The sequence below is a fragment of the Prionailurus bengalensis genome, chromosome A2 (genome assembly GCF_016509475.1).
Source record: "Prionailurus bengalensis isolate Pbe53 chromosome A2, Fcat_Pben_1.1_paternal_pri, whole genome shotgun sequence".
Classification (NCBI taxonomy): Eukaryota; Metazoa; Chordata; class Mammalia; order Carnivora; family Felidae; genus Prionailurus; species Prionailurus bengalensis.
In genome coordinates this window covers 117,512,165-117,537,870 of record NC_057348.1, presented here as the reverse complement: position 1 = coordinate 117,537,870, position 25,706 = coordinate 117,512,165, and the positions used below count along the sequence as shown (strand labels likewise).

At 39.9% G+C, this 25,706-nt stretch overlaps 2 protein-coding genes across 15 annotated transcripts in view; one reads left to right on the top strand and one right to left on the bottom strand.

Moving 5' to 3' along the window:
• The first annotated feature begins 286 nt into the window (after window positions 1-286).
• Window positions 287-10,724, top strand: HNRNPA2B1 (heterogeneous nuclear ribonucleoprotein A2/B1). 14 transcript variants are annotated; one of them, XR_006298532.1, is made up of 13 exons: window positions 316-557; window positions 3,466-3,501; window positions 3,599-3,709; window positions 3,898-4,044; window positions 4,314-4,524; window positions 4,653-4,754; window positions 4,850-4,930; window positions 5,603-5,665; window positions 6,953-7,072; window positions 7,325-7,447; window positions 8,046-8,128; window positions 9,499-9,636; window positions 10,180-10,724. XR_006298532.1 is itself a non-coding variant. In XM_043589116.1 (12 exons), exons 1-11 carry the CDS (start codon window positions 552-554, stop codon window positions 8,105-8,107), a joined length of 1,062 nt encoding a protein of 353 aa, XP_043445051.1. In that variant the 5' UTR covers window positions 296-551; the 3' UTR covers window positions 8,108-8,128; window positions 8,285-8,781. The 14 variants fall into 14 exon arrangements, 10 of the variants coding, with proteins under 10 accessions (XP_043445055.1, XP_043445051.1, XP_043445057.1 ...); XM_043589116.1 differs by lacking the exons at window positions 9,499-9,636; window positions 10,180-10,724 and adding an exon at window positions 8,285-8,781 and having other exon boundaries at window positions 296-557; XR_006298533.1 differs by lacking the exon at window positions 3,466-3,501 and having other exon boundaries at window positions 301-557.
• A 3,806-nt stretch (window positions 10,725-14,530) lies between these two features.
• NFE2L3 (nuclear factor, erythroid 2 like 3) overlaps window positions 14,531-25,706 on the bottom strand; it is a 31,226-nt gene continuing 20,050 nt past the window's right edge. The window contains 5 exon segments of the mRNA XM_043589115.1: window positions 14,531-15,328; window positions 15,330-16,241; window positions 16,855-16,938; window positions 20,781-20,800; window positions 20,803-20,956. Coding sequence (XP_043445050.1) covers window positions 14,999-15,328; window positions 15,330-16,241; window positions 16,855-16,938; window positions 20,781-20,800; window positions 20,803-20,956 — 1,500 coding nt within the window. The 3' untranslated portion in view covers window positions 14,531-14,998.

Sequence of the window (25,706 nt, the reverse complement as noted above, 5' to 3'; positions counted from 1 at the left end):
GTTTTGCTGCAGGGACCACCTCCCGGCTTGAGGGGGCTGGGCTTTAGGGCTGCGGGTTAAGCTCCTCCCGACAGCGTTAATTTCAAACTGCGCGACCGTTTCTCACCTGCCCTGCGCTAAGGCGGGGGCTGGACCCAATTCCATTAGAGAGAACTACGCAGGACTCGAGCCTTCCGCAATTCACTGATCCCATTTACGCAAGTGACGTCAAGCACTGCTACTGGCTGCTAGGGGGGGAGGAGTACGTACCTGGCGTAAGGAGGGCGTAGAGCGTTCCCGCCATTGGCGGCGGTTAGGGCGTTTACGCAACGGCCTGACGTAGGGGAAGACGCGTTGGTCGGGGGGAAGGTTCTAGAAAAGCGGCGGCAGCGGCTCTAGCGGCAGTAGCAGCAGCGCCGGCTCCCGTGTGGAGGTGCTCTTAGCGGTGTTGTTTCTCGAGCAGCAGCAGCTCTCACTACAGCGCCAGGACGAGTCCGGTTCGTGTTCGTCCGCGGAGATCTCTCTCATCTCGCTCGGCTGCGGGAAATCGGGCTGAGGCGACTGAGTCCGCGATGGAGGTAACGGGTTTGAAATCAATGAGTTATTGAAAAGGGCATAGCGAGGCCGTTGGCGCCTCGGTGGAAGTCGGCCATCCGCCTCCGTGGGAGAGCGGCGGTGAAATTAGGCCACTTCAAAAGCGGCTCGTCTCAGGATATTTTTGAGGAGAGGTCGTTAGCGGAGGCCGGATTGTGAACAGTATCTTCCCCACCCTCAGCCTGCCGGCGCCATTTCCCTTTGCTGGGGGTGGGGGATGGGGAACTTCCACATGGCGGACGCAGTCCTGGTTTGGCGAAAAGTGGGGCGCGGAGGCGGAAATTCTTACTCCCTTTTCAAAGCACGCTGATTTGGGGGCTCTGGCGTCCCCGCGTTTGAGCTTTTCGGCGGGCTTCGGATCCTCCGGAGCGAGGCTGCGGAGCTTCCCCTCCCCCCCCCCTCCCGGGAACCGGATTTGGCGGCCGCCATTTTCATTCCTTTCCTTCCTCGCAGCGTTTTTCTTTTCAGTCTTTGATTCTGCTAGTTTCGTTCCCTTACGGAAGAAGAGAAGTGGTTAACTATTTTTCTTTGTTTTCGGGTTGTTTTCATGCCGTTTCGGGGTGGATTCCGAGGGTTTGGGGGAGCTTGTATCTTTAAAGTCCTGCGCAGCTCGTTAGAGGCTCTTTGCTTTCCCCTCGATGAAATGGCGCCATTGCGTTCAGAAGCCACACCGAAGAGCGGGCGGGTGGGGGAGTCGGTTCCCCGGGGCTGGTTCGCACCGGTGTAAGAGGAGGTAAAACGACCTAGGGTGTCGGGCCGAGTTTTAAGGGAAGCCATATTACAAAGAGAACATTTTGTTTTCTAGCCCTCGCTTTTTGGGTAACGGTTTTATCGGAGTCTGCGGTGACTTAAAAGCTAGTTGAATTGCAGGAAACTTTAGACATAAAAAGGGGAGCCATTAAGTTAGTACCGATTGGGGGTGGCAGTGGGAACGGGGGGGGGGTTGGTTTCACGATCCCGTAAGGATTCCTTGAATTGTAAGATATTCGTGGTAAATAACATTTTTGCTGGGAAATGTAATCTTTCCTGGGTGAGACTAGAGGGTCTTGTGATAAGCTAGAAATTAAGAGGGAAGTAAAATAAAAACTTTTGGTCTTCAGTTAAAACGTGGCTCAGTCTTTCATTGCTTTTAACGGTTACGTACAAAACTTGTTTTCAGGCTTGGCCACTATGCATTTGAACTTTGTCATTTGCTTTTCTCATTTATGTTTGCTATGATGGTTGATCATTACATTGATAAGCAAAAGGTCTCCAGCGAAGGGGGCCTGGTTGGGTATTTTCTTTCTTAAGCACGCTTATAAAATAACTTTGTTTGTAATCGATAGTGGACATCGGGTAAGTTTGGAAAAACTGAGGTAAGTAATGAGTTTTTGCCTTTTGTTAGTGATGTGTAAAAGTTGTTGTAAATGTGCTTTTATATTTGCGTAATTTATTTGGGTTGTAAAAACTGATTTATAGTAGTTAGACTAAGTTAAGTAAAATTAGGTTAATTTAAATATCAATGTGTCAGATAATCATTTTACAGGTCTTTTGAGGGCTTTAGGAGGTAGTTTGAGAATTTGTTGAGCTTTTAAAAATATAATTCTGAGAACAGAGGGAAAAAAATCTCTAATTGTATACTTACCACTATTTTTTTGAGCTGTTGGGGAATTTTCGTGCATAGAAGTAGTAACCTCCACGGGCCTGAGCTGTATGTAGTACTAGCTGGTAATAAAGTCTCTTGTTGTATGGAAAATTTTATTTGACCTTTGATTTGTATTATAGACTCACAGCAGATGTTTCTGGGCACTATGACCTATTCTGGCTTCTGAATACCTGTTTTAAATTTTTATCCTAGTTATCTGAAAACGAAGCATAACAACCCATCTTAATTGAGAGCCGAAGATACCGGCTGTTAATGCAACATATATTTGCTTGGTGGTTTAAAGGGGTTAACGTTTTTTCTGCCCAGGTTTCTGGTCCCCCCCCCCCCCCAATGTAAAATTGGAGACACTTGTGCTTTTGTAGTCTGCCAGATGGCCGTTAAGGTCGATAACTCGAGTTTTGGGTTTTTTTTACTGCATCAATGAAGTGTAAATTGTGGTAATACAAAACTAAGTTAACAGTGGTCATTTAAGCTTTTATGGTTCTTGAAAAGTGAGATTACTGCAACATTGTACTGCATTTATATACGGTTCAGTAATATACTAGATTTTTTTGTGTTTTGTAAATACCAAATACAAGCATGCCCACAAAAAATCAGTTATGTTAAAAACTTCTAAAGCTCTGAACACTGTTAGTCATAAAAGGTATTTCTCCCTCGGTCAGAGGAGAGAGGCAGATTTTATAGGGATGTTTTGGTAAATGCATTGAATGTTTAAGGGTTTTTTTTCTCATGGAGAGTTGGTGTATGGGGGAAGAATGATTTTTACAAGGTTTGGTGGTGTGTGTGTGGGTTTTTTTTTTTTTTTTTGGACTGAAATACGTAAGAATCACCACCAGAGGGAGCAGTAAAGGGAAAATAAATGTCAGTTTTAGATACTGAATCCTGAAATGGTAAATTGTGAGTTATAAGAACCAACAGTTCTTTATGTTTTAAAAGAAAAAGTGTTTGCAATGAGTATTTAAAAGGCACTTTATTTGTTGTGGACAATAGGATTGAATCTAAAGTTAGTAACAATCCTTTAAACTTTCAATGACCAAGGACTAGGTTTGCTCCTCTCTCTACAGAAATTTTTTTTTAAGATTAAGGCATGTTAAAATAATTTAATGTCAAGTAAATTTGGATCAAGCATTAATGATTTTGAAACTTGTGTAGTAGTTCAGCTGAGGCAATTTTTTTGGTGTAACGCAACTAATATGCAGTTTAACATATGGTTTAAATTTGATGTAAGTTTTTTTTTTCCCCCCCAGAAAACTTTAGAAACTGTTCCTTTGGAGAGGAAAAAGGTACTCTGCCAGCAGGTCACCTCATATTTAAGAATTTAATTTCCTGCATACAAAGAGGAAATGTAAATAAAAATTGAAATGATGTTTTCCTTTGCAGAGAGAAAAGGAACAGTTCCGTAAACTTTTTATTGGTGGCTTGAGCTTTGAAACCACAGAAGAAAGTTTGAGGAACTACTACGAGCAATGGGGGAAACTTACAGACTGTGTGGTACGTTAAGTGTAAAAATGTCTATAGATGCTAGTCTTTCAACTTTTGGACTCCTAAGTTTAATATGTTGAGTAAGTTATTTTTAAAGCCATGTTCATGAAAATTGCTCGTCATTCAAACTGCTTTTTCATAACACAAGTAATAAGAGGAAATGCTAAAGTTCCCCCCCCCCTTTTTTTTTTTTTAAGGTCATGAGAGATCCTGCAAGCAAAAGATCAAGAGGATTTGGTTTTGTAACTTTTTCGTCCATGGCTGAGGTTGACGCTGCCATGGCTGCAAGACCTCATTCAATTGATGGGAGAGTGGTTGAGCCAAAACGTGCTGTTGCAAGAGAGGTGAGCAAAATAGAACTTTGTCAGTAAATATGAAAATAACTAAGTTTTATACGTAACTTAAATCTTGCCACTTTAAAGCTCTGTCGGTCTTGTGTCTCTTGATTTTCCTAGATTTGCCTACTTTTCTGAAACTAGTTTTTTAGTTATAAGCTATTGCTTTAGGTGGTATTTTGTCATAGAATAGGAACTACCTTTGGTACCTAGATATTGTGCTCTAAATCATGTTTTGGTTTGTTTTGTTGAGGTAGTTTCTTTTTTCCCTTTTTCAGGAATCTGGAAAGCCAGGGGCTCACGTAACTGTGAAGAAGCTGTTTGTTGGTGGAATTAAAGAAGATACTGAGGAACATCATCTTAGAGATTACTTCGAGGAGTATGGAAAGATTGATACCATTGAGATAATTACTGATAGGCAGTCTGGAAAGAAAAGAGGCTTTGGATTTGTTACCTTTGATGATCATGATCCCGTGGATAAGATTGTGTGTAAGTGTCTGTAAGCTCTAGGTGTATGGCTCTTTTTATTAATTTTTGGGTTTGTTTATTAAAAGGTAAATTGTACAAGTTGTTGGTAAAGAATATTGATGTAATAGAGTACGAACTTTTCATTCCAGTGCAGAAATATCATACCATCAATGGTCATAATGCAGAAGTAAGAAAGGCTCTGTCTAGACAAGAAATGCAGGAAGTCCAGAGTTCTAGAAGTGGAAGAGGAGGTAACGTCTAACTCGTTTATTTTACTGTATTTTATTTTATTTTTTTAAGATTTGTTTAATAAAATGCCTGTTACTAACCTGGTTGTTCATCGCAGGCAACTTCGGTTTTGGAGATTCTCGTGGTGGTGGTGGAAATTTTGGACCAGGCCCGGGAAGTAACTTTAGAGGAGGATCTGGTAAGTTCACCTGCGTGAATAGAAAGGTGAATATGCTTGTTTAAAAACTTAGTTTTAATTAGATTCAGGAAATCCAGTGTTTTGAAAGTTACCTTGAAGGGTTAAGTAGGTTGTATTATGCTGGGATGTTCTGAATTGGTCAGGTAAGAGGTTATAGCTAAAAGCATAATTTTCTAAATTCTAATCCAGAACAATCCATTGCAGAGATCTTTTTAAGGTAATCAACTTTTTTAAAAAATTAGGTGCTACTACAGTTATTTTAAAAAATGAGGGACCCCCTGAATCAGGAGTGAAAATACTGTGGAGGCTTTGTGTATTTGTTGTTTTTGGCTTTAGGTTTCAGATTTGTTTGGCTTGGCTTACTAATGTGATGAGGTGCCAACAGAAAACCAGTTGTTTCTCTCACCCAACTTCATTCTTTATAGATAAATGGACTCTCTTAAATTGAGACTTGCCAAGTCTGAGCCTCTTGTTTAGGCAGTTATTCTCATGAGATCTAATTACACAATTTGTGTTTTAAGAATAAACCAGTAAACACCAGTGTTCTGGCACAAGGAGGTTGGTTCCTGATAATTTTCATTGAGAGGTACTAAAAAAGAGGGTGGAGGAAAGCAGGAAGAGATATTAAATAGGGTGGACAGGATTTAATAACGTTTTTCCTGTTTCTAACAGATGGATATGGAAGTGGTCGCGGATTTGGGGATGGCTATAATGGGTATGGAGGAGGACCTGGAGGTCAGTTTCTTTCACATACGGTTTTTGTGACTTAAAGATTTAAACCTTATTTGTGTTTGTCCAGTTAAGTGTGTACATAAAATTTTAAGTGTTTTGCATTTTATGTTTTGTAAAGGGCTTAGGTGATAGTGTTTCAATTATTTGGCTATTCCTTCATAATTTGCATTTTTATGGAAAGGATATTTTTGCTTGTAGGTGTTTACAGGTTGCAAATTATTTCAGTGGATTTTAAATTAGAATTTATAGATGCTGTCATACTATATCCCATTGTTTCTCAAGCAAAATAATTAGATACGTATTTCATGTGCTGTTTTCCTGAAAAACTACAAACCAATAGACGTGATCATGGTTAACATGTCAAAGGAAGTATATGTAAGCAGTTCTGTTGTTTTAGTCTCTTACCAAGGTTAAGTCCCATAAGATAACTTGTAAAAAGTCACCAAAAGAATTTCTAAAATACACAACATTCTTCCTGGGTTTAGCTAAGTTGTGAGTTACTGTTACGTAATAAATGTATTAGATATATGTTCTGTTGGAGTACAGGAAAGTTAATATTTGCTGACAAATATCCTATTAAGAAAGGGACATTATGAACTGAGCTAGTAGTAGACGCGATTGCTGGTTTTGCCACTCCTTAAGCGTAACTGAGTTACTCCAACATCTCAACTGTTTCAATTCTGCTTTGAAGTCCAGATATTAATTGGTATTAAGAGAAAGAGGAGTTCTTGCACCTCAATAATTTGAGACTACCGTTGTAAGTTTTTTAATTAGATGCAAGTTTGCTAATTTCTGGTCCTCCCCCCATTTCTACTCAGAAGGGTGTCGTGGGTATATTATTTAAGAGACACGGTTATTTATCAGGAAGCATGTTTGGAACTTAGTATTTTGGACCAGTAGAGGTGTGTGGCTTTTTTATCCCGCTTGCCTATGCTTCTCGTCTGCCCCCACCCCCCCCCCCCCAATCCTTACACAAAATACAAACTTTTGAAAGTACCTGTACGAATCTTTAGTATCTTTAGTGTTAGGGGAGAATAGCTATGGCATTGCAAGTATTGGTCTCTGTAAAGGTTTTTATCCCGTTGGTTGTGAGGAGGTGTTCCCTGCCTCTAAATGTTTATCAAGCATACGTACTCTATACTGCCCTTGAGGCTGTTACAGAAGAGGTTTTGTAGAACAAATATTTTGCTTATAAGAATGTGTTTTGGAAAGTTGGAAATGGGTGTGATAAGACAGTTCAAATGGTATTGAAAATACTAAGTAATTACTTAAAGGCTTATTTTATAATAGGTGGCAATTTTGGAGGTAGCCCTGGTTATGGAGGAGGAAGAGGAGGATATGGTGGTGGAGGACCTGGATATGGCAACCAGGGTGGGGGCTACGGAGGTGGTTATGACAACTATGGAGGAGGTAATAACTTCACCTGCAACCTTTATGTGGGAATTTGGATTGGAATTAAAATGATTTAACAAGTGAGATTTTTTATTTCAATGTTGTCAATAGTTGCCTTAAACTGTAGAGTTGTAGATAGGTGTTTTGCATTAATTCTGATTGTTTTTATGGGAGATTTTGTCCTAAATATTTAGCATATGTCGCTAGTTGAATGTTGGAATATGTTATTTTGAAAGTCATGATGCAAAACCTATTCCGATTTTTTCACAGGAAATTACGGAAGTGGAAATTACAATGATTTTGGAAATTATAACCAGCAACCTTCTAACTATGGTCCAATGAAGAGTGGAAACTTTGGTGGTAGCAGGAACATGGGGGGACCATATGGTGGAGGTAATTTATAAGGTTCTTTAAATTATTTTGTGTGATTAAACGATTAGTCTTAAGACACTTTAATTGCTAGTTTGAGTAACATTTCCATTATGATAACTAAAATGGGATTGGATATTCAGTGGTATAGAATATTTAGGACTTACAAAAGTAGGTTAGACACTTCAGGTGGGGCTCTTTTTCTTTGGCTGATTACTTTTTAAAAAGCCAAATAAAATTGAGCACATTGCAAGCTATATTAAATTCTGTTTCTCTTTGAAAGTTAAATCACAAACCTTTATTTCACAGTATTAAGCTCTTAAAGTTTTCAGTAGAACCAAACCGATTTTTTTGTCTTTTTTTTTTTTTTTTTTTTTTTTTTTGATCTTCAAATGATTGTGGTAGATCATGTTCTCAATTGTAAAGGGCAAATTAACCTTTTTGTGAGTCTGGATAAATCATTTCCCGAGTAATAGGTTGACTAGAAGCAGGTAACAGGTTATGAGCTGCTTGTTTCAAGAAGTGTATATCTATAAAATAGAAATCGATTATAGATACTATTAGGCTAATTGCAGAAAATGGGAGTAAATTTGCTTTCTCTTGCTATTTTTAACAATTCTAGGAAACTATGGTCCTGGAGGCAGTGGAGGAAGTGGGGGTTATGGAGGGAGAAGCCGATATTGAGCTTCTTCCTATTTGCCATGGGTAAGTAGCTTTTGAGTTTTACCTTATTATTGTCTTGGGAGATCTAGCTGCCAGGAGTAAAAGCTTTTTAGGATCATGTTATCTTTCCTTAAAATCTGGTTAGATGGATAATTTCATAACCTATTTTTTTTTTACTCTTTACTTCTGTTGAAACAGGCTTCACTGTATAAATAGGAGAGGATGAGAGCCCAGAGGTAACAGAACAGCTTCAGGTTATCGAAATAACAATGTTAAGGAAACTCTTATCTCAGTCATGCATAAATATGCAGTGATATGGCAGAAGACACCAGAGCAGATGCAGAGAGCCATTTTGTGAATGGATTGGATTATTTAATAACATTACCTTACTGTGGAGGAAGGATTGTAAAAAAAAAAATGCCTTTGAGACAGTTTCTTAGCTTTTTAATTGTTGTTTCTTTCTAGTGGTCTTTGTAAGAGTGTAGAAGCATTCCTTCTTTGATAATGTTAAATTTGTAAGTTTCAGGTGACATGTGAAACCTTTTTTAAGATTTTTCTCAAAGTTTTGAAAAGCTATTAGCCAGGATCATGGTGTAATAAGACATAACGTTTTTCCTTTAAAAAAATTTAAGTGCGTGTGTAGAGTTAAGAAGCTGTTGTACATTTATGATTTAATAAAATAATTCTAAAGGAAATTGTGTAATTATAGACTTTTTATTTTAAATAAGTTAAGGAGTGGGTAGTATAATTAAGGTCCTTTGCAAAGTTGTTGTTATATTTGTGTAAGATAAATGCTGGTCAGATATAAGTGTGTTGTCTGCAATTCATCAGGATTAAATTATCTAGATAACTTAAGGGATATCTCTGCAAAGAGAAACACCTTTTTAGATCTTTTAGATGCTGCTTCTTCAATGCAAGGAAAGGAAATAACCCCAGCGAGGTACTCTTCAGGGATACAGGTCTAGTACAAGAGAACTCTTGACGGCTACTAAGTTCAGCCAGTCTTAAAAAACTGTGCTGTTTCTACAAAGCTTTAACTACAGTAGTTTATAAGGATGACAACGAAAGCTGAGGGTGTAGAGCAAAATAGTTCTAAGCTTCAGTTAAACTTCTTTAGGTAAGATCTTATTTACTTTTCCTTTCTTAATTTTCCTCCCCAAAAGATAAACTAATACTACTCTTCAATGGTCTTTCAGTATAGTGGTTCTTATGTAGTTTAACATAGCTATAAATTTGAGTTTAACAATTTATAAACTCAAGAGAATCTTATAAACCCTGTTTTCCAATCTGTCATTTACTTAAATTATTTTGGTTGTTTTTTCCCCCCCTTTTTTCCCTTCTTTCCCACCCCCTCCTCCCTCTATGAAGATTCAGGTGCTTAACATATCATTTTTTTCCCTGCTGGAATTTAGCATTGATATGAACCATGGACAAGTATATTCTGCTGCCACAAAGACTGTAAAGTGCTTCATTTCAACAGCTGAGGCGCAAGCCAAGTGATCATTAATAAAGCTTTTCTTGGTTCCTTCAGTGGTGTTGGTAGTAAAATGGTAGGTAAAAGTTAGGCTGCAAGTTCAATAAATCATGAAATTACCCATCATTACACCCTTGTGTATTCACATTTCTTGGGTCAAGCATTTTGAGTGAACTAGTGGTTTTTATTAAAAATAAAGAATTTTGTTCTTCTGTTATAATGGTTGTTCCTAGTTGTACATGCTTATCAGGGTCAGGCTCAGGAGAAGGTAGGGTAAAATGGTTGAAACTTTTCAGATGATAGTTTATATTTATGAATAAAGTGTCTACGTTATAAATCCTGTATGTATCAAGTACTAAATAATTTAGGTTTAAATGTGGTAATTCTTTCCAATCCCCTACCTTATAGGAGAGATGTAGGTTGGCTGCTGAAATTCATTTAAGTGTCAACAGTTTGATTTGCCTGGCTTTATTGCCTTTTCAGGAATGTGATTATCAGGGCTTATTCTACTGTATGCACCCGTGAGTCTTCTTTGATCCTAAGACCACCACTGAAGTTATTTAGGTTCTTTGGACAAACATGATAAACTTCTTCAGATACTTTTTTTTTCCTTTGGCAGGAAGGTGTCTTGCTGCAGGTAACTAATGAAGAAGTGGTCAACCACAGAGTCTTCAAGAAATAAGAAATACTGTACCATCTGAAAGTAGTTCTTGTTGGTGCCTTCATTAAAAAAAAAAAAGCACTTTAAGATTAAAGGGAAATGTTTTCTGATAAAATACATCATTTAGTACAGGTTCTTAATATAAAACCATTACAAATTGAGTACTGTTTGTAAAAGAGTAACATCAAGTAAGCTAGAGAGAGAAATGTATCATGTTTTAAATTAGGTTTTGTGAGTAGACAGATTAAAATTCTATTTTAAATATAAAGTTTATAAAATAAACACTTTTGTATTCAAATACTTGGTGTAATGTTTACACATAAAATGTGTGAATCTTGTTCTATAAACTTACAGTTGTCTAAAAGATTGCCATCCCCTAGAGTTTTAAAGCAGTTTCACAAAGCTATGCATATTGCCATTTTTATTTCAATATTAATAGTCAAGAAAAGCATTGTGGACATTATTGGCTGTCCCTAATAAAATGCCATTCTTTTTATACTGTACATTCAGCGTTTGAATACTGCTCTAGTTTTCTCGCTTTACCTTGTTATGTTTAACATTGCTGGTGGCGTTTTTGCAAATATTTTAAACAACTAGAGTGGTCCCAGTTAAGGGCAAAGCACTGAGACACCATCTCATACCAGTTTCTCAGATGTCAAGTAGCTTTATATGCATCTCAAACTTAGTTTCAGTGGTTGTCTTTTTTTAAGGGTTAAACATGGTGGACGGAGTTTTAATAAGCAGTGCCTTGGATGTTTACCTGAAATAATGAAAGATCCATAGGAAGGTTGATTTAACTTTTTGTTGTTTTGGTTTTGATGAGGTATCTCACAGGTAAGTTAAACTAATGGCCAAAAGAAGATGAACTGTTTTGTTTCAAATAGTAGCTGCGTCCATCAACTGAACTTGTAAGAATGCTTCAAAGTTAGGTAAATTTTTTGAAGGTTTTAGAAATGCCCAACTCTACCAAGAAGTTGAACTTGAAAGGTAAATCAAGTTGGTATGGTAACACAACGTTCAGTACCTAACCCTTAATCTGCACAAATGGGAAAAATGCACATCAAGCTCACTGGCTTACTTCAACTGAGTAGGTAATGTTGAATACTCCACAGGCATTTTCCCCATGTGTATGTTGTATATTGAGCTGTTTAAGAACTTGAGATAAGTGTGGTTTTTGTGTAAGTTTTCTACCAGAAGGAAATCACAACCTTTGATACATGTGTAGTATTTCTAAAACCGGCTTTAATTAATTAACCCTTAACCTCAATACTTAGTTCAGAGCAACAATGAACTCCTCACTTTGCAGGTCAACAACTTAAACTGCAAACTGCAGCTGTGACTCTGCGGAAGCTCAAGGTTGCAGTTAGGAAAAATTTGATTAGGGCATACTGGCAGGACTGGCAAGTTGATGCTGGCCATTCCCTCCCCAGTAGTGAGCTATCCCAAGAGCAACCCAAAGCCTCCAAATAGGATCAGTGTTTGGAAGTGATGCTACCTTGTGTATTGGTCATGTTCTACAGATTGAAGGGTTTTACTTACAAGATTACTGAGAAGCTAGCATCATTGGGAGCCAAATTGAGGGCTGGCTCCCACACTAGAGTGTTACTCACTGAAAGTTTTTGAAACTTGATCTTCCTATTGTGTTTAAAGTTTTCATTAGTTTGGTGTATGAAGGCAAGCTAAGACCTAAAAGTGATTAGAAAGTACTTGTACTAAGTTAGAGTACGGGGTTAATTCAAGGAAATGTTAAAAGAATCTTAATCTTGGTACCTTAGTAATGACGGTTAACCAGCTCACAAGTATGGGTTCCTTGCCAAGTAGAAAACACGAATCTCAATATACCAAAAAGCACATGCACATTCTTGGCAACATTTTATGTATGTGTGTCATCTTTGGAATGAATGCCTAGATGGTTGATACTCCCCATCCAGCTTCAATGCCATACCACTGTGACTGCAACAATAACTTGTTAGCTGAAATGGGTCTTTTGGTGACTGGTCAAATAAGTGAGGTGAGTAGTAGACTACCCAAGAAAGGGGCGAATTCAGGAGGAAGACGGATCAAGAAGGATAAAAGCGCTTGCATTCTCCATTCTGGGGCTTGGGTGTGGGCAAATTGTGTCCTGAGTTCCACTGGTCGCTGTTGGAACTGGAACCAGCCTTGACGGGGGACCCAAATAATCCAGACATTCTTGTTTACCACATATTACATGGAGATTGTACAGTGGAGAATCTAATTTCACCTTCTCTAAGACTTTGTTCAACATTGCAGCCTATTGAGGCTACTTTTGAAACGGGATGGCTTTATCTGGAAAACAAAGATGAGAATCTGTTAAGATTTCTTGAAAGTTTATAATTGAAGGAATGGCTTACAGGAGTACTTTTTTTCCACATAGGTGAAGAAGGTAAGACTAATTTCATGTTGGGTCCAACTCAAACTGGGATGGGAGTTGGCCCTTATGCACAAAGGTGTTCACCAAAACGTGTATTTCATAGCAGCCAAAGGTAAACTATATAAACTACAAGATGTTTGAGTAGATATTACTCGTCTCAACTGTGTAGATCTTAGTGATCCCCTTACAGTTTGCATTTGTAAACCCTGTACCAAATACTTGGGAACGTGTTAGATACGAAGTTCACGTAACTCTCCCCTTAAAGTCTTACTTTGATGTAGTCTCTCCAAAAAGGTGCTGTCTCCTGAGCCATGGTTTGTTCAGATTGACTGGAGTGATAAACAGGAAATGGGTCAGATAATTGGGTATAACTTAACTTCAAGTTATACCCAGTAAAATACATAGTTTCAATTAGGTTTTGATATTTAAAGTAATTAGGTCAGATTGCTCCTTTTCTCCAACACTCACCAATTCTCTGAACTCCAGGCTAACTCCATTTTAAGACTACTTCCTAGCTAGCAAGAACATTTTAGTCAATCTGGGTATCCAGGTCAATCTGCAAGAGTGTTAAGGCTGAAATTTTGGTGTGGGATTTCCATTGCTGAAACTGGCATATTGTGGGAAAGTAAGCTCCCATTTACGTGCTTTGATTTTTGAGGCCATTGGAAACTCATGAAAAGGTTAGATAAAACTTTGGAGGAAGCTTGATGGGTTTACTTTTCGGGTCACAATGGACCAAATACCTTCCAGACAGTTTTAAGTTTTTAGTTATTGTGACTGTCTTGAGTCCATGTTATCTTTAGGTGCCTTATTTACCTGCATTTGATGCTTTGAGTGTAGTTGGTCATTGTGCTTGTGCTTTCAAGGATTAGAGGACCATGCCTAGTCTGTTAATACAGTGTATGATGGTACTTGTAGTTTGAAGACCTACAAGTAAATTGGTAATACAGAAGCTCAAATTGAAGATTTCACGTAACTAATGGGGGAATGTGCCTTGCTAAAATCAAGAATCAAGTTACAATTGGAGGTGTGCTCCCTTGCAAAACCGGTCTAAACAGATTTTAAGTTACTGTACAAAACTGACCAGATCTGGAAGCATTTCTACAAACCAAAGTAGTACTCTGACTTGCAATACTCTGTGGTAGACAACTAGGGCAGAAATTCCTGATAACTTTTTTTTTTTTTACCATCTTAACTGCTGAAATAAGCTCATTGAGCTTCATCTCAAATGCCACTTAAATTTCTAGGATGGGGTTCCTGAAATTGATTTCAGCTCAGGTCCTGGTCATGATTCCCCCCCCTGTTTGTGAGCTATATGGCCCCTTGGGCTCTGCACTTCATGTAGGCTGCTTGGTAGTCTCTCCCCCTCTGCCGTATGTGCTTTTAAGTTTTGTGATTCTAGTATTTCCAGTTCTTTTGGTTATAAAGTCCATACTCGTCTACTGACTTCCCTTTCCTCTACAATTGGTTTGTATCCTTGTGTGACTTAACGTTTTCATGTTATGTGAGCCTTTTGCAGGGGGACATCCATATTCTAGATGTGCAGCTTATTCTATGGGCTGGCCTAACTTGCCCAGGTAGTTCTCTTACCCTATATGCAGGTACTTACTTTCTATTTAAAGGAAGCATAAACCCTTCTGTAACTATAAAGGTCTTTGTCCTTAGGCATTGAACCCTAACATACTCTAATATCTTGAAGCTCTATTTTTGTTCTTGGCATGTTGGTTTAGAGATTGTGGCTGTTAGGTTGAAGGAGTGACTTCCCGTAATGAGTTTAGCTGGTATACTATAATTTGGCTAGATTCTGATCAGTTTGTGCAAATTTTAAAGATACAATGCTCTGTTTACTAGATCTGTCACCTGTATTCCTAAATGTGGATCATTTGCATAGAACTTCTGTATAAAAGGGGAAAGTTAATAAATTCAACTGTAAGATTTATTTCCATAATAGGTTGCATTCATAAAAGTCCAGTTAAAATCGCTTTTGTAGAACTGTAGGTCAGTGCTACCTAAATAAAAACATTAAGGCTACTTTGCATTTCAAGTCCTTTATAAAAACCAAAATACGTTTAAAATTAATTACATCCACATCCAGTGTTAGCTCAAAGACTGGACTGTCTTAATCCAGTTTTTCATGTCACTCTGTTCTTCATAAATAGTACTTAAGAATCATGCATATAATGCAGTGGGACTTTGTGAAAAAAGTTGTGGCTTCTCCCAAACTTCTCCATAAAAGCTTCAAAATGTAGCCCTGTCAAGTAGCAGTACTTAAGATATTTAGAACACTTGTGCTAAACTTTGAAGCAGTTTCAATAGTTTGTGACCATGTATCAGTTTCTGATACCTCATGCATAAGGTATATTAATGGATCCGCCTTCAATTTCTTCACTTTGTTTTTCCCTTTTGGTTTTCTTTTCTGTGGCCCGGGGTCATCAGTTCCTTGGGTACAATCAAAACACTTCCATCTTGGCTGCACTGAAGAGTGTATTGGTTCGGATTGACTGGCCTACCTTCATCATCTCTTAGCCTACTAAAAATATCACGATACAGGTTATGCAGTTTCTGTTTAAGTATGTTAATAGCTTTGTTATACTGGGCTCCTTCTCTCTTAAGGATTTCCTTCTTTGCTTGCAAGTTACATACGTCATCTTCAAGATTCAGAATTATGTCCAGTTTGCGCTTACGACAGTTCTGAGCAGCAACTTTATTTTTTCCCTCTTCTTCTAATATCACGGATGAGTGACATTTGTAAATCTGTCAAATAGTGCCTGCTGAGCATGTTGTTGAAAGACTCAACGGGCATACGGACAATTTCATCTACAGAAAAAGGGATATGCAATGCCTTAGCACGCCGCTCATCACGGCTTAAGTTTCTGTCTGTGTCATTGAGGCAGCTACCCCGTATTTTCTGTGACTTCCCATACCATGAAAAAGAATTAGAAGTGGATTCTAAACCACTTGGCTGTAAGTGGTAAGTGTGGTTATGAAATAGGTGTTGAAATGCAAGATCCCCATGAAAACCAGAATCACTCCTATGATCCACGTGACAAAGCTTATTGGGTTCTGGGTAGTAGCCTCCCACAGCCCCTTCCAAGTCATGGTGGGAGAGAGATTCAAGGTCACTACTAGAACCTGTAGCACCTCCTTCACACATAGAATGGGAAGAATTAGATTTGGTGACAGAGGTACTATTGTGGCTTGAATTTAAGGAAAGCCCAGAATCGGAATCTGGTTCTTGAAAAAGCTGAGGAACTTCCATTGGATCAAAACCTTCTTCTGTGGCCAAAGACATTAAACTTATCTCATCAAATATATTTATATCAAGGTCATGTAGAAGATCCTCACTTGTTAGATGAATCTGATTGCCAACAAGGGGAAGAAATCCTGTCCAATTAGTCCCAGGAAGGGTCTGCTCAGAATTGGTATGAGAATTTAAGTGCAGAAATGGTTCTTGTGGTGGTTGTGAAGTCCTTGCTACTGGATCTCTTCTAAACGTATTGTCAGGACACAGCAACATGGCCTCATGTAGATTCACATCATGACTTATAGCCTGGCTAAAATTCACATTGTATGTTGAATTCATGCCATCGTTGATACTTACTGGAGGAGTATCTCCAAGTAAGAGGCCCTGAAAAGGGAAAGAAAAAAACTTTTAAATACACATAACCCTATTTCATTCAATAGCAGTTCTAGTACCTAATTTAGCACTTTTCTCTATTACAAACATGCTGTTAGCTACGAATCACTTTAAATACAGGAAAATACAACATGCAATGTGAGCTCAAATGTGAACGATGCTATTTTTGGGGAAAGTTTGATTCGATTAGTATTAAAAGCGGGCCTTGATGTTAAAACAATTACTGTAATTTGCTGCTTTATAGATGCAACAGTCAACATTAACAGTTACAGTGAAGAAGTCTGGGGAAGGTGGGTGCAGGTTTTTTTTTTAAGGTAAATTATGCTAGTATGAAGTATGAAGTATGCCTTGGTATGTCTGATGTTTACTGCCATTCTGTTCAATATGCTGCTAAATTATATATACTGTTCCTCCTCCTAATTTAGCAAATTCTCCAAAATTCAAGTATTTCTATAAAAAATAATAATCCTAAACCTGCATTTAATACACCACCAGTAGATCCTATTGTACAAGCTAAACCATGTCATTCAGCTTAAAGAAGTTAAATACATTCATAGATCAGTGCAGATTCTCCTACAAGGATAAAAGTCAAGTTTCCAATTACCTCCAGTGAATTTTCAGGCTGTGATGAAAGCAACTGAAACAAGTCTTCCAGAGAGAAAGCAGTGTCTGTCCCATTTAGAGATCTCTAGAAAAAAACGTAAGGTGCACCATTCATTTAGGAAGGTTGCTTGGGGGCTCTCTCCACTGGATTTTCATCCCTATTTTGGAATTTTTACATCTTTTTCAGTACTCAATATTTTAATATCCCTCCTTGAAATAAGAATCTTGAGCTCCAAACATCTCCCCCATTCTTGCCCTAACCACATTCCATGTAATTTTTGCCTAGTATTGTTCTGCCTTATTTTTACCTTCTAAATTGGTTACCAGATTCTGTAATTTTTTACAAGTCAAATACATATTTAGACCTCTCCAAAATGTTTTGCCAATTTCACCCACTGCTTCATCCTCAGCCTTCAGGTTAATTGAAATAACTCCTTTGATCTTTTAGAGTGGCTCCACCGGTGGCAGATTCATTTTTGGAACCTGGAGTTACTTTGCTTTCATGCTTAAACAATGATTTATCTGTTAAGATGATCAGGTTTAATGTTTTCCCTTAGTGCTTTGCACTAAGGCATGCATCGCTATTGATGTTTGCTATCCGTCTGTTGTTATGCCGATCTTTTTTCCTCCAGTAATTTAAAGATTTTTTTTTCCCTTTAAAATTGCTGTCCTATTTCAGCTGGATGTATTTGGGGACTTAATTCATTTTTATTTACTCTGCTTGGTATTTATTTAAAAAAAATTTTTTTTTTACGTTTATTTATTTTTGAGACAGAGAGAGACAGAGCATGAACGGGGGAGGGGCAGAGAGAGAGAGAGAGGGAGAGACAGAATCGGAAGCAGGCTCCAGGCTCTGAGCCATCAGCCCAGAGCCCAACGCGGGGCTCGAACTCTTGGACCGCGAGATTGTGACCTGAGCTGAAGTCGGACGCTTAACCAACTGAGCCACCCAGGCGCCCCTACTCTGCTTGGTATTTAATCTGAGTGTCCTAAGATCACTTTAATTTTCAAAATATTTTGCCATAAACACTCTGAACGGTGCTTCACCTTCATACTTAAAAAAGTTTTTTAAATGTTTGAGAGAAACGGAGAGACAGTATGAGCAGGGGAGGGGCAGAGAGGGAGAGCGAATCCCAAGTAGTCCATACTACCGAGGCAGAGCCTGAGGTAGGGCTCAAACCCATGAACTGTGAGATCATGCCCTGAGCTGGAATCAAGAGTCCAATGCTTAACTGACTGAGCCTCCCAGGTGCCCCTTTTATATTTAAAGGTGAGTTCATCTTTGTTGGGAACGGTTTCCATGGGAATCACACACCAAGGGTTACCAACTTACTATTAAATTTTATTTTTCTCTGCAAGGACCATTTTTTATATCATCTTGTAGACTTTGCCTTCTCGGCTCAGGATTCCTGGTAACAATGATAGTGCAGATTCAGACTCCAAATCAAACCTTGGGGCTCATTTGGACTTCTGATTTCTAAGGACGAATGGACTTTTTTGCTGTCTTCTTGGTGGTGGCTAGGGTTGCCCTAGTCCCTACCTCCTGAACAAAGAGACTTTATAAATTCTAGGCGTTAGGTGGGAAACTTAGGTCCACCCCCCCCCCCCTCCCAATGTATGGACTTGAGACCTCACTTCTCATCTATTCAACCCCAGTCATGAAATTTGTATCCAATACCTCCTTGAGGCTTCTTCAGCTTTGGGGTCAATCTAACTCTCGATTTGAGTCCCCTCTTTGCTGCATACTATCTTGAGTTCCTTTTCCTGCTTTTGAGTTCTGCTATGCACTTAAAATCTGGATTTCCATTTTTGTTCTATCCTAGGGGTTTTAAGTGTTAGCAAGTTCACATTCCTGACTCCCCTCCCTTCACTTTTTACTTTCAGGTTTCCCTTTTTGAGGGTTCAGACCAGTGTGAAGTATTCTAAGTCTATACAAATACTTGACTTCATTTCCTCTTCTACCAAATTCCTTGTTTTTGAGGCCCATAACATATAACAAATAGAAGGCTTTCTGTGTCTTTCTATGGATGCTATATGACCATTTAAGCTAAATTGGTAGATACAGTTTCTTTTTACTGGCAAATCACACATTCTTAGTGGGGAGAAGACTTATTTGCTAACGTGACTGTTAACTTAAAATGATTCTTCATTTCTTAAGAAGTTTTAGTAGTGTCCTATTCTGTTAATGACCCCAAACTTGGGCCATTAGTCCTGCACAGCCACTAACCAAAATTTGCAGATGGTCAGGAGTGTGTGAGAATGAGTATCAGCACAAATCTGGAATCCTGTGAAAATCCTTAATGGTGAGTAAATAATGCTATTTGCAGAAAAGAAAGCCTTAATTTACAAAAGTGAGGGAAGAGTATAAAGCCCATTCTGCTTAAAATGAATTCTGGACTGATCCTTCAGGCTAGTCAGATAGGTTTCTAGAAGTACACCTTTGCTTGTTCCCTCGTCTTCAGTGCCCCCGGAGATGGAACACAGGAGCTAACCCTTACTGGATCCACAGGGGAGAAAGGTCTGAGATGGAAGGAGAGACAAATGTGCCTTAGAGACAACTGAGCTCTCTTTCTCCCCCAGGTTCCCTTCTGCCCTGATGGGAATAATGGTTTCATGTGGCTTCATGTTGCTATTCATCCTTGGGAGTTTCCCTATTCTTCGGTGTTTCCCTTTAACCTGCTCTCACCTCTTAAAAACAAGAAACCCTCACTTCTCTTCAGAATCTTATCAGATGGGCTAATACATGCTTCCTATGGTATGAGCACCTTAAATCTGTTTGCAGTCCATGCAACAGAGTTCTCCTGTCTACAACACTTTAAGAAATTATAAAGAGCAATTTTGAGACCTTTGGTCTCAAAGGATTTGGTTGATCCATTACTTAATTGCTTTATTTTTTTGTTTAGCTGGGTATAGATCTCGCACAAAAACAGACAACTGAGCCATTCTTACGAGACACATTCCATACCTGAGGTGCAAAATGGTCAGCCTAATCATTCTTCCTAAACCTTCATGTTAAATACAAACACATGGTTCCTTATCTGGGGCAAGTCATGGCTGAGAGCACCATCAGGGCAAACCTACAAGGATGCACCTTCTAAGTGGAAGTGCCGAGTGGTCTGGGGTCTGTGGAACCTCCAGGCCTGTGTTTGGAGGATTTGTTTGCCAGGCTTGTGGAGCAGAAGCCCGGCAGGGCTGAGTAGAAACCAGAGTATGGTCCAATTGAAAGGAGGAGGGGAAGCACAGGCTGCAGAAAGAATCCAGCTCTCAGCCTGGCCTCTCTCACAGCAAAAGGGTATGGTTAAAAATAGCAAAAGGAGGGGGGCACCTGCGTGGCTCAGTCGGTTAAGCGTCCGACCTTGGCTCAAGTCATGATCTCATGGTTTAGGAGTTTGAGCCCCACGTCAGGCTTTTTGCTGATGGATTCTGTCTCTGTCTCTCTCTCTTAAAGAGGCTGTCCTAGAGGTACAAAGTAGGCAGGCTCCTGAATTCAGCACGGCCTACAGGGACACTGAGGATTTGAGCTCAAGACCTAGTTGGTATTGAGGGATCATTTGCCTTCAAGTTCTGAGCTTGGGTGCCTCTGCAGATGGCTGGTTGAGGATTCCTGGGTTTAGCATGCTAGTCCTCTATTCCTTGCCATGGCAAACACAAAACCTGCTAGCAACCTCCTGGATGGGGTGTGTGTGTAAGTACATATATACCCATCCCCCCCCCCCCCCAATCTGGAGTTTAACCAGAGATTACTAATTCTATGGGCTGATTCCTTTGTGAATCATAACCACTTCCACAATTAAAATATCTTTTCATATATCTGATTTGCTTATAGTAGGGCACCCTTACATGCAGAATTCATTACTGACACACATACTGTCAAAGCCATAAAATATACCTTCCAGCCAAAACAGGCTTGGATATTGACACGCTTACCTCATTTCTAGATTCAGTGTCTTTTCTGCCTCCCAGTCAGGTTTATCTGCTGCTTCGTGTGCATCCTCATTCTTATGCTGTAGTTTTTTCTCTTGGGCTGATACTCTTTGCTCATTTTCCTTGTTCTGGGAGCTGTGACCCACTTCTTGATGTCTCTCTCCTAGTACCTCATTCTCCTATAAAAATAATCTGTATTTCATCAAATAAGTCAAACCTTTAAAACTGCGTAACACTGCTCAGTGATCATTAAAAAAACAGGTCAAAAGGTAAGACTGGCGTTACATTATTTCAGTATCAAAGAAATGACTTTTTTAAAGTTTATTTATTTTGAGAGGGGGAGGAGGGGCAGCGACGGGGGGGGGGGGGGGGGGATGCCCAAGCTGACTCCACGCTCAGCAGACAGCCTGATACACGGCTCGAATCCACCAACCGTGAGATCATGCCTGAGCTGAAATCAGGAATGGGACTCTTAACTGACTGGGCCACCTAGATGCCCCACAACAAATGTTATTTCTTTTAAAACCAGAAAAGACATTAACAGACGTTAACAACAAAGCTCAGACTAACATCTCCATAGGTATTTTTATGTTAATTCAATGAGACATCGGCATCGTTCACTACATCTCTCCTGCCCTAATACAGCAGGCACTACTTATACCTTTCTATAGAACTTGCAGAGATTAAATTAAAAAAAATTTTTTTAGATCATGACCTGAGCTGAAACCGACCAAGCCACCCAAGTGCCCCTCCATAGAGATTTTCAACTATGCTTGCTTATATGAGTCCTACTACTTTTCAATTTAATTGGAGACATAAGAGTCGACCATTAACATACACTGTATATACTGATACTTTTAATTATGTTAAAGGCTTACAATTCTCCCCCCTCTAACATAAGATCAAAGCTTCTCAAATGCTTTCAAAGGATCTATTTTTTTTTTAAATTTATTTTTACTTCTGTTTGAGAAAGAGTGTGACTAAGGGCGCAGCAGAGAGAGGGAGGGAGAATCTCAAGCAGGTTCTGTGCTATCATCGCAGAGCCTGACGTGGGGCTCGAACGCACGAAACTGAGATCATGACCCGAGCCGAAATCAAGAGCGGAACCCTTAACCGACTGAAGCCACCCAGGCGCCCCCGTTTTTAAAGTGTATTTATTTTGAGAGAGAGGGAGAGCGAGAGCATGCTCGCCTGCGAGAAGGGGAGGGACAGAGAGGAGAGGATCCCAAGTAGGCTTCTGGCTCTCAGCAGCCTGACAATTCGCAGGGGTCCTGAGCCAAGATCAAGAACAGGACGCTTGACCAACTGAGCCACTCAGCTGCCTCATCAAAGGATCTATTTGTAACTTTTCTCTTTCAGGAGGGATAGTACACCGGGCTAATTCCAGGACATCAGCACCACGCCCATACTCTTAATGCAGAGAAATGCTAATTTTACAAAACAAGCAAATAAAAACACATGAAGGTCAAAGGAATGTAAAATCTACAGATGCCAGAAGCAAGGAAAGAAATGAAGACGAGCAGAAAGAAGAAGCACGCGTGCTAGTGGCCCACTTGGTTTACTGGCTTCTCTGTTCGCTGGACTGAACTCTGACCTCCTCAGCTTCCCTCCTGACCCGGGGTCGGTCTTGTTCCTGTCTCAGTCGGTCTCTCTCTCTGCACGACCCCACTCTTGTGCTCAAGGGCACTGCTTCTGCTACTCTGTCCTCTTCTGTGTCAATTATTTCCTGTCTTTTGGATTATTCCCACCAGCCTACGAATCTACACCACCTCTCGTCTTTAAAAATCCCTCCCTTGGTGTCCCATGTTACTCTCCGGATCCCATCCCATTCTTCTGGTCCCTTTTAGAGCACAATCCTCCTAAGAGTCCTCTGGTCTCCATGCATTTTCTCTTGGACCTACTCCTGTGGGAATTTTGAAACACCTCACCAGGGTCTCCCCAAGTCGGACAGTTCTCCACACTCACCTTACCGGACCCCGTCAACATTTCCCTTAGATACTCCCTCCTTCTGGAAACAGCTTCTTCACCTGGCATCCGAGTACCTTCTCTATCATCTTACCTCACCAGCTACTTCTCTTTGGCTGAAGCTTCATGTTCACCGCCTCTAAACAAGGCAGTACCCCCCCCCCCCCCAAGGCTCAGTCTCAGGCACCAGACACCATCCCATCTCCCAGCTCATGTTTGCTGTTCCTTCTGCTTATAGGGCTTTCCCTCTGCTCACTCCTCCACTCCCCACCCCGTGGCTTTGAAGTTCAGGTCTCTAGTCAAAATCACCATGTTACTATTATTTAAAACAAATAAATAAAAAGGCACCTCTCCTCTCCCATCAATATCTATTTCTCTTGCTTCATAATTTTTTTTGTTTTCATAGCATTTAGCACCAGCCACATAGTAGACCCTTAGTAGATACTTGTGGAATAGACGAATTCCTAGACACAACATCCGCAGACTCTGGTAGGGACCCGCTTCCAACTGGTGAGCTGCTATTGTCTTGCTCTTTCCTGCAATTACGTGCTGATTCCTACCTAAATTTGGGGAAGGAAGAAAAAGGTGATGGGTCATCATTCTTTTAATGGCTCTCCTGCCAAAGCAAGGTTTCTTTTCCTTTCCTTTCTTTTCTTAAGGTTTGTTTATTTATTTTGAGGGAGAGTTAAGCCTGAAGATAAACAAATTCACAAATTCTGGGTTCCTGAGGCAGCTTACTTTGTTTACAAATTCGCTGTTTGGGCTTAGGAGCTTCTAAACTCTAAATTGCATGACCTGTTTTAGAGCCATGAAGCGAGGTCCTTTTCATTAATCTGTAGTATGTGAGTTAATACAACATGTATAGACACATGTGGACTTGCAAACAGAGGAATATGTTAAGTCTAAAGTTATACAAACAAAACAGAGGGAACAGGTAGCAAATACAGGCCTGGGTGAAGCCGATAAAGAAACCAAGCAGACTTTAGTCTGGAAAGGCTTTTGGGGGGGAGGGGGGAGTACTTAAGAGCGGTAATGGCCTGCCTAAAAACTCCGGAAGAGAAAAACTGAAGGTAGAGAAGTTCTGTATGACCACTGTTCACGTTACAAGAAGCAGAAAAAAAATCCTTTAATAATGAATAACTCATTAAATGAGTTAAACAGAAGAATCAGAGTCCATTTGAACATAAACAAGTAAATGAGGGAAAAAGGAAATCTCTTACAGTAGAATGCAATTAAAATCATCAAGGGATGCTAAAACTAGGGAGTAAAAGTTTGACAAGAAACAAGGTAGTTTAATAGTCTCAAGTATCACTTCACAGATAACTTAATTACAAAGAGAAAAATAACACAACAGGAGACACATGGCCAACACCACCTAAGCCTAATGGTAGATTCCAGCATCACAAAATGGAAATAAACTGACATCATGTGCCTTCTGATACGATATGGAGAAGTATAAATGACCACTTCTGTGATATTCCTGCCAAAAACTCATAATCTCAACACAGTCACGAGGAAATATCAAATAAAAATTGGGGCCATTTTACAAAATAACTGTCTGATGCGCTTCCAAAATCTAGAGTTTAAGAAATCCAAGACAGGAACTTTTCCAGATGGAAGGTGCCTAAGAGACTTGGCAACTGAATACAGTGTGTGACCCTGGGTTAGATGCTGATCCAGGAGGAAAAAGCATTATATAGGACATTTCTGTGATCATAGATAAAATGTGAATATGGACAGATTAGACAATGGTCTTAGATTTAGGTTCATTTCGTAATTTTGATAATTTTGATAAATATACACTTAAGTATTTGGGTACTGAGGGACAAAACAGCTTCAACTCACTCTTAAATGTCTCACGACCAAAAGAATTCTGTAGACATAGCTAGCAATAATTATAAAACAGGGAAGTCATGGGGCAAAATGCAAACAGGTAAACCCGAGTAAAGGATATATGCTATTCTTGTGACTTTTAAAAGTTTGAGATTCTACCTCACTAAAGAGTGACCCTAAAAATCCATACATGGCAGAGTCACTTTGGTCAATGCAACAGCAAAGGGTTGACCCAGAAGTATTCTTCCGTTAAATTTCCTGCTAGTCTGTTATTTTCTTCCTGAAGTGTACAATAGCCATATCAATTGCTTTATTATTTTCCCCTCATCCTTTCCACTATTTAGACTCATATTTTCATCTTCTTGCCTAATTGCTTTGGGTATGCTTCCGGTATGCTTAATAACGGTGACCCTTCATTCCAGGAAGCACTCAGTGCGTCTCCTCTGGACACTCTTTACCAACTACGGCACTATTTCATTTGCCGCCAGATGTAGGTTTCCACACACGAAGCGATTCTGCAACACAGCGGGGCGTCCTCCCATTTTAACTCAATTCTGATGCTACCTAACCGAGGAGAGCGCCAGATGCCACAGGCTGAGCGCTTGCTCTCACAAGCCTGCCCATGCCCCTTCCTTCGGATGTCCAGTGCCGGTCCAGGTTGTCACCTGTGTGTGCTTCGGAACCACCCATGACCCCCTCCTCGGGACTGATTAATTCGCTGGAGTGGCTCACAGATCTCAGGAAAAAAAAAATTGTACTTACGAGGTTCCCATTTCATTATAAAAGAATACAACTCAGGAACCACCAGGGGCACCAGGGGCGAGGTATGCGGGAAGGGGCAAGGAGGTTCCACCCCCAGGGCGTGCCACTCTTCCGCATCCTCACCAACTTGGTGGTCTCTGAACGCCACACCTCGGGGCTTCTCTTAATGGCGGCTTCACTTGGCAGGAACGACTGATTAAATCATTGACCGCTGGTCACAACTGAGCTGCCAGATGGCAGCTTCCCCAGAGGTCTGAGAGGTAAGGGGGGTGGTGGCCTTGGCACCCCACCTCTGGGGACTTTACAAAGGCCACCTCATTAACATAAATCGAGAGTGGTTGCAAGGGGCTTGTTGTAAATAACAAGACG

Excerpts from the sequence above, each read along its gene's own strand:
- HNRNPA2B1 (XM_043589118.1), top strand. Across the intron at positions 3,710-3,897 it reads GGAAACTTACAGACTGTGTG|GTCATGAGAGATCCTGCAAG; the intron begins GTACGTTAAGTG and ends TTTTTTTTTAAG. Across the intron at positions 5,666-6,952 it reads GTATGGAGGAGGACCTGGAG|GTGGCAATTTTGGAGGTAGC; the intron begins GTCAGTTTCTTT and ends ATTTTATAATAG.